At 34.4% G+C, this 8,522-nt stretch overlaps 1 protein-coding gene across 1 annotated transcript in view; it reads left to right on the top strand.

The window, feature by feature from the left end:
• The first annotated feature begins 1,879 nt into the window (after positions 1–1,879).
• Positions 1,880–8,522, top strand: part of adgrg2a (adhesion G protein-coupled receptor G2a) — a 28,963-nt gene continuing 22,320 nt past the window's right edge. Inside the window, exons 1-3 of the mRNA XM_055059378.1 lie at positions 1,880–2,033; positions 4,974–5,074; positions 6,726–7,051. Coding sequence (XP_054915353.1) covers positions 4,978–5,074; positions 6,726–7,051 — 423 coding nt within the window. The 5' untranslated portion in view covers positions 1,880–2,033; positions 4,974–4,977. The remainder of the gene's footprint in view (positions 2,034–4,973; positions 5,075–6,725; positions 7,052–8,522) is intronic.

Raw genomic sequence — 8,522 nt, 5'->3', positions numbered from 1 at the left:
ACTCACCTGGTAAAAGTAACATTTTTAGCTGCTGGAGTAACGCTTAAGAGAAATTTATTTAATCAAGGAATGTCATGAATATGTGTGTAGGGCTGCACCGATTGCAGTTTTCTGGCCGATCTCTGAAAAGCCTGACCTGCTGATTTTGATTTTAGTTGATATAAATTTTATTTTGTCTGAAATATAACTAGAAAGTTGATGAGTTGGCAACAGTGGGGTGAATATTGTTAACTGTAAACGTGCAGACCTGACCTGGTCTGTCAGCCAAACCTCTCACTGTAGAGCAGAAAAGGACAGAGGCTGATTTATAAACCTTAAAATCAGGGGATAAGATGGGATTCACGTGTAAGTATCATGCTCCCCCAAAATTAAGGAAATAGCTGCTCAGAAATCAACTGGTGGATAAATCAGTTGGCCAGTAAATGTTTCCTATGTTATGCATGTATATAATATTAACAGCCCTGCCAGAGATGTTATACGTTTATAGAAGGTGTGTGAATGATCTTTGAGAAATCTGTAGGGATGGAAATATTCATGAACTGAAAAAGGTGAGTCTCATAAAAGTGCTGAGTCACTGAATGTGGAGCAGCAACTCTGCAGTTCAGCTGCGCTCCACTGATCCGATTCAGCCTCGTTTCCACCCATAAAAAAACCTAAACAAAGCCTGACACTTGATATCCAGCTTCCAACACTGCCCTCTTGTGGACAAAGTGCAGAACAGCACGAACCCTCGTGGTTTCACAAACACGCGCCTCAGGCAAGCAAAGGGCGCAGCGTAATTTTTTAAAAATGTTTTACTTTTTAAAAGCCCTTCACTGCTGCTGACTGTTTGATTCACTTCATGTCTGATTTCTGCCAAGGAGACGTTGGTGTGGCAGGTTGCTTTACTTAAATTCCCTCATTTCATACCTGGCAACACGGCAAATCTTTCTGACACACACACACACACACACACACACACACACACACACACACACACACACACACACACACACACACACACACACACACACACACACACACACACACTTTGAGACGACTAAAGGCTAACACTCTGTGAAGGAAGGGCCTGACCCTGCATCCTGTATCACCAGCTGTTACCTTCCAGCCATACAACAGATGGAAAGACAGAAAAATACTAAATCTTAACAGGTTTGTTTAGTTTCTACTGCAAATATTTTAGTAGACTAAAATTACTTTTCAGCAAGATGCAGATGTTTTAACTCAATAATTCCTTAATTAGAGGAAAAAGTTCTAGCATTTGACTTTTAATATAGGAAAAAATGTCTTGTAATCAACCTGCTTTATTTTGCTAAAAAAATTACTTGTTAGGCAGTCTTGTCTAATATTTCATGTATTATAACATATTTGCACCAGGAACTGCACTAACCTGGATAATTAGAATTGCAAAATCTTACAAAGTAATTCTGGTCTACGTTCTAGAAGACAAAACTATCTTACAAGTAACTTTTCGGTAAGATCTAGCAGCTTGCTTTAAGTACATAATCCCTTAATATCAATAAAAAGTTGTAATTTCAGTCACAGATTGTTTCACTTTTAATATGGGAATAATACCTTGTTGTACATGAAATAATCTGCCAGTGGAAATAAGACTTTTTCATCAATATTCAGAAATTATTTACTTAAAGTAAGGTTATCTCTCTTGTCAGTTTTGTATTATATTTCAAGTGTGCTAAGATAAAACTAGACAATATTTACTTTTTGCAGGATAGACAGATAGATGAACATGTTCTCTCTGTTCCTCCTCCCTCTGTGGGTGTGTTTCATTATTTCCCCTCCAGGCAGATTTTACATTTCAGGATTTCTGATTTCCTGAACCACGTCAGCATCGGCGCTCAGACGCAGGTGGATCCTCTGGAGAAACTCAGGAGAAACGCGTGAAACTCGGATTCATGACAGACGGATGAAGACGGGGAAGATGGAGAGACCTGTGTTAACCGGAGAGAAGATATCAAGTCCTCCTCTGAAGGGGTCAAAGGTTAACCCATAGAGAGCCATACAAACACCATCAGGTAAGAAATGTTTAAAACTTCAAAACTTTTTTAAATGTAGGTGAGGAAATTAGGGGCAAGTAGAAAAGGAGCCTTATTATTTTATCTTGTCATCAAAAGATAATCTCAAAGCATTACACTTCAAAAACAATCATTTTTAGTCTATTTGTACACTTGTCATTTTTAGTTTAGTTTATTTGTACACTTGTCATTTTTAGCAAGATATAGGAGCTTATTTTAAGTAAATAATTCCTTAATAATAGTAATAATAATAAATACAAGTATACTAATACTTAAAAAAGACATTTTTCCATTTTTTAAAGTGAAATAATCTGCTAGTAAAACTTTTAATAAATATTAATAAATTAAGTTCATTATTCTTGCTGAAAAGTTGCTAATAAGTTAGTTTTGTCTTTGCACCAGACATCAGACAAAAATACTTGGTAAAATGTGTTTTTCAGGGCAGGTTATCTCAAACATGTTTCTAATGATCTGAAACATTTGTGACATTAAAGCACAAAGAAAAGAAATATTTGCGTATGCAGGGGAATTTTGATCAAAAGAGAATAACATTTATCTGCTATCCGAAGGTTTAATTAAAACACGATACAGGATGGTGTTACAAAACCAAAAATATCCTTCAAGTCTCTACGATGCAGCCAACAAACTTAATCTTGAATATTTATTTTGCATATTTTTATAGATTAGCTTTTTAACACATGAAAATGTTAACAAATGTCAAGATTTAGAGGTAAGAAGCATAAAAATCTTCTAAAATATAACATATCTTTCCATCTGCACCACGCTTTGTGAACTTATTGGTGTTCAGCCATGAAAATAATTTTAAGTTTGACTTTGAATATACATTCAGAAAACAAATATCTAAAGTAAGTCTATGGAAGCAGATTTAAAGTATTTTACTCTAACGGTGCAATAATAAAGTTATTTTATGTCATATTCTATGCAGGTGCTCTGTCTGCACTCATGAAAATTCATTAAATCTATAGAAGTAGATATAAAGTATTTGGTAACATTTTATGTGAAGGGTTAAGGCTGACACAATAATGTTATGAACATAAGGAGGAGACATTATTCATTAAATAATGACATTTTTAATGCAAAACTCCATTAAAAGTGTACATTTTGCCTTATTTTGTAAATAATGACATTTTTAATGCGAAGTTGCACTAGAAGTCGCATTAAAAAGGAATTAAAAGTCCTTTGAAAGAGTCAACATTTAATTATTTGGTAATAATGACACTTTCAATGCAAAGTTACTTTATGTCACATTATTCTGTGCAGGTGCTCTGTCTGCACTGGTGAAAATTCACTCACAAAGTTGCAAAGTTTAATTTCCAGAATTTAATCGATTTTATAAGATTGAAAAATTTTAATTGCAAAACAGGCAACTATGTTCTGTGTTACACAAAAACAGAAGTACATCTAAAAGAAAATTTACATTTTAAAGATTTGTTCCCTAAAATGCTCTTTGTTTTCCAATGTTATGGGAAGGTCCCAGTTCTTTATATTTTTTAACTGAGAATATGATAATTATTTTGACTTAGCGAATGTTTTAAAGGGTTGACAAGTTGTTTTCTTAGACATTTCTTGTCTTCAAATCACAACAATTAGCTGTGTTAGCATGTTAGCATGCTAATTCTCAGAACAGCATGTTCTGTTTGCTCAGGGTGTTGAGAAATATGATCTAAATAGTTTATATCTTAATTAAAGTACTTTTACTCCAGAATAAAAATCTAAACTTTTACTTCCAACGACTTGCAAAAATACAACTCTGTTATTTTATGTGGATTAGTGTAATATACATATACAAAGTAGTTTTCAATTATGAAAAGAAAAGACAATAATACAAATTTCTTGTGATAAAATAGTTTGTGTGCCCTTTTTTATTGCTGAGAGATCAGCTAAATAATCACAATTATGCAATTTAAATTTTTATTTGTAAAAGAATATGAAAAACTATTAATCCTATTAATTAGCAAGAATGCAAGAGTTTTTATTGGTTCATCACTTATAATCCAAATAAATAATCTTTTGTTTTAATGTGTATGTAGTGTAATTTCAATTTATGTTAATTATAACTTCTATCGATTAATTTTTCTTTGTGCAGTTAAAATATAGCAAAATCTGCAATTCACTTTTTTGTATTTTGAATTGTTAGTTTTACTTTGGTAACTTTAAAATCTTCATGTATATTTATTAAATTAAGAACACAAAGGCGGACTTGGTGGAAATGTTTCATGCTTGTAGAATATCCAGTGTGATGATGGGAGGCTTTCTAAGATAAAGTTTTATCACTTTTTGAATTTATAAGATCAGATTTAGAGAACCTTAGTTCTAAGGACGAAATATTCAGTTTTTATTTTGTTCATATTTTTGCCAATCGAGTTGAAACTGCATCCTAGAAACAAACAAACACGGCTTTTTCGTAGGAAAAAAATTGGCTTTGGAGCTTAGAAATTTAATAATAAAGGAGTGAAATTACTTTGAAACCTGCCATATTTCATTTCCACATTAGAACACACATAGTTTAATATGTTAAACACCTAGAATCCACTTGAAAGTGTGAACTGAGATGCATAGCAGCCCAACTGCACTGGAGACAATAAGTCGACTTTGAAAGGTGTGAATATCATGAGGTGTAACCCGACTCCCCAGGGTCCTCCCCTTCCCTGCCCTCAAGTCAAGTCCCTCATTCACACAAAAGCACGGATAATATTCAATCGCTTCATCTTTCAAGCTGTGAAAAAGGCTTTGACCATTTATAGAAACACTGAAAACAAAGAGGAAGAGTTTAAAAAGAGGAAGCTACTGAGCAAACGCTTTCAACTGTGCAAAAAGTAAACAAAATGTGACCATTAATTTGAATTTGACTACATAACTGAGAGGTAAAAGTGGGAAGAAATGTAAAAAGTTGGAAATATTATATCGTCATGTTTCCAGGAGGATGTTTGGCCTTTTTTTTGAAGCAACATGGAGACGGCGGCTTCGTCTCCATCAAGTCATCGTTTTTTTCCTGGCAGCAGCAGCCGCTCCTCCCACAGGTGAGCAGAAGTTTATGTATGACTAAAACACCTGGCAAAAAAGTTTAACCTGAAAGACCAACGTTTTGAATTTATATTTGCATATAGAAACGTTTACAATATTATGCAAATCTGTCTCTTCCACAGAAAGTTCTCCTGATCTATGGAAAGTACTTTTATTTGTGTAGCATCTGACAAAACAGCATTTGCTTGGTGTTTTAAACCAAATTAAACATTTAAGGTTATGCTCACAGTGCAGCCTTAAGTGACTCAAATCCGATTTTTCCCCGTTAATTCAACCTATGTCTAATCTTTTTACGATTGGCTGAACAATACGGATCGAATTTTCTCGATTCCGACCCAGACAACTTGGATTTGACGTTATGAATCCGATACGTATCGGATCTTTTTAAATATGATTTGAATCGATACTCGACAAACGTAAACGCATGCCGAAGGAAAAACAACAAACAGGGCGGACGATATAGAGGATTAAGCTGTTAACGTGCTGGTTCTGGTCGGACAACTTCAAAATCGTGAGCTATGCTCCACCGTTAGCATCCACGTTTATTTCCTCAAACACTGAGTACTTCTTCTTCTTCTTTTTGTATGGTGGTTGGCAAAACGAAGCACCTGCTCTGTGTGTGACGTTATTCCGCCTTTTACTGCGCATGCGGGACACTTTAAGGTAGCTTGTCCATTCAGCGTTACTAATTTGAATTTCCATGAAATTTATTTATTTTTTCCTGTTAGGAAAAAAAATAATAAAGAGTCACTGTGTTCTAAATGTGAGGAAGACACTGAATGTACTATTTGTTCTTCCTTTTAAATTTGATATCATGTGACTTCTCCAGTGGCCCTGTGGCGATGTTTGCATGGATAGAGCCAATGGGCAAATCCCTTCTTCAACCTCAACTCTGTAGGAAGAGCAGCTTTCTAGCTATGGCTCATATGACAATAGGTTTGATAAAAGAAACAAAAAAACAACTTTTTATGCACAATCTGAAGTTCAATCAGAGAAAACGTCCAGTTGGAATTTCCAAAATTATATCTATTGGCGAAAAGCCACAATACTGGGAGCAGGAATGCATCAGTGATTTGTTTATTTAAAATGTTCTCAGTATGTGGTGCCGTTGCCTTTAAACCGTATGTTTTGTCTCAAACGTTTTGGGTTTCGTTCCACTAGCTTCTCACAATAGTTGGCAGAAATTTGGACCCATTTCTCCTGACAGAACTGGAGGAACTGGGTTAGGTTTGTAGACCAAGTCACTTGCACAAACAGCTTTTCAGATCTACCCACAAATTCTCTGAGATCTGGACTTTGTGATGGCAAAACATTGTTTTTTTTTTTTTTTTACCCTTAAGCCACTTGGTAACCACTTTAGGGTTATTATTATTTGGAAGCCCCATTTTGACATCTGGATGATGTTTACGAACGTCATCCCCAAACAAAACCTAACCATGAAGGAAATTTACAGTCAGCACATTTTAAATAGAAGGTTATATGTGTTGTGAGGATATATATATCTGAGAGAGTTTCTATTTTTACAAGCTTCAAGCCCAACTCTAATCCCAATCTTTTATTTTAGCACTTTATATTATTGCTAACACTAACCATGTCTACTTTAAACCATTAAAATCCTTAATTTTCCATTAATTCTGCCTTTTTTAGTGGACGGATATTACCTCGGAGACGTTAAGGCAGTATTAAATGGCTGTGAAGACCACTGGGCTCTGCGGGACAGGATCTCCATTCCACGCCTTTCCCAGATGACTGTATGTGTGAATATTCGCGTGGTTGTCCCTGGACCCTGGGTGGCCTTTTCTTACAGCTCAGTCCGGACACTAAACCCCAATTTAGGCCTTGAAGGGGACGACAAAGCAATCTATGGATGGTTACTCCAAGTGCAGCACCGATTTCCGTTCAAGATGTCCCCAATGGTGTGGCACAGGGTGTGTCTAAGGAGGGACGTTCAGAGGAATATCTTCAGCCTGGAGGTAGTAAAATAAGATTAGACTCTGACTTTAGCTTCTTCTTTTTTTAAAAAATCAAATCCATAGTGAATGAAAGCAAACACCAAAGGTTCCAACATATTTTTGCCAAATGAAAATACAGGCAAAGTGGAAAATTGCACTGACAGACAATAATTTGCCAAATTGATGTGACATTTTGCAAAGTTAATAAGTGGTAGCTAAACATGGCAATTATAATTAGTGTGAACTTTACAGAAGCATATTCTTTAATCTGTGGAGATACTAGTAAAAGCTGTGCTAGCTAATCTGTAGTTAGCTAATATTGAGGAAGAAAGGGACAAAAATAACAGATATTTATTTAATATTCAAAATGTGCCTCACTTTTTATTTTGAAGGCGACCATGTAGAACATTAAACTCACCTAGTATGAGTTCTCCCTCCCTTTTTTCATCTTTATTTGCTACTGTTAGCATGCTAGCATAGCTTGCTACAGCTTGTTTAAAAAGCAGAAACTTAAAAGTAATTTCACTAACAGTAAAACAATACCGTTAGTGATGTCTGATCGAGATTGAGACATAAAGGAGGAAACATGTAAGTAAAACGCTAAAACGTCTTCTGAGATGCTAGTGTTAGCACAGCTAGCTGCTAACGCTAGCTTGACACAGAAACATAAAACTAATAGTCTAGTAGTAAAATAAGATTATATGCTTTAAGAAAATAATGAAATGCTGTTCTTTTACCCATTTTGGTTTGAGGTAAATGTATGTGCTCTTGTATTTTATTCTTTTGTAATTAGAATATCAAATATCATTGCAAAACTTGTCAATGAAATTATACCAATAATGACAAATTGCGTGCCAACAGTAATGCTTGTCACCATCGTTTATTCTTACTGCTATATAATATGGGCGTTGTTATACAAGGACACAATAACAGTGACCTACAAATCTAGTGATTACATTACAGTCTTTACATATTATCATTCACTAAAACTTGCACCTCTTTTAAAATATATCCATTAATAAACTACTAAGACTAACGATTTCATTCACATTTTAAGAAGTATTTGGTTTTACATAATGCTTTTTAAGGTTGTTTTAGTAATATTAATATTTTTGCATCAGAAATAGTGAAAAGGCAGCCACTTAAGTAGTATTGATCAATACCACTATCAAATAAGAATGTAGTATATTTGAAAGCAACACCAAAACAGTAAAAAGCTTCATATTGTATAAGTATCAGACCCATAAATGTATATTTAAGTTCATTGCCAAAGCACAAAATATTACCAAGTATTTTTGGTCAAGTATTTGGTGCAAATATTTTAGTACATTTGAAATAAGAGAATACTAGATTACAAGTAACTTCTAAGCAACATATAGGACCGTATTTAAGTCAATAATTCCTTAATAATTGATAAAAAATTACAAGTTCCATTGGCAGATTATTTGATTTACAACATGGGAGAAATATCCTTTTAAACATAAAATAATTG

Source organism: Poeciliopsis prolifica, unplaced genomic scaffold (assembly GCF_027474105.1).
Source record: "Poeciliopsis prolifica strain line A6 unplaced genomic scaffold, Auburn_PproV2 SCAFFOLD054, whole genome shotgun sequence".
NCBI lineage: Eukaryota > Metazoa > Chordata > Actinopteri > Cyprinodontiformes > Poeciliidae > Poeciliopsis > Poeciliopsis prolifica.
This window is presented reverse-complemented; position numbering and strand designations above follow the sequence as displayed.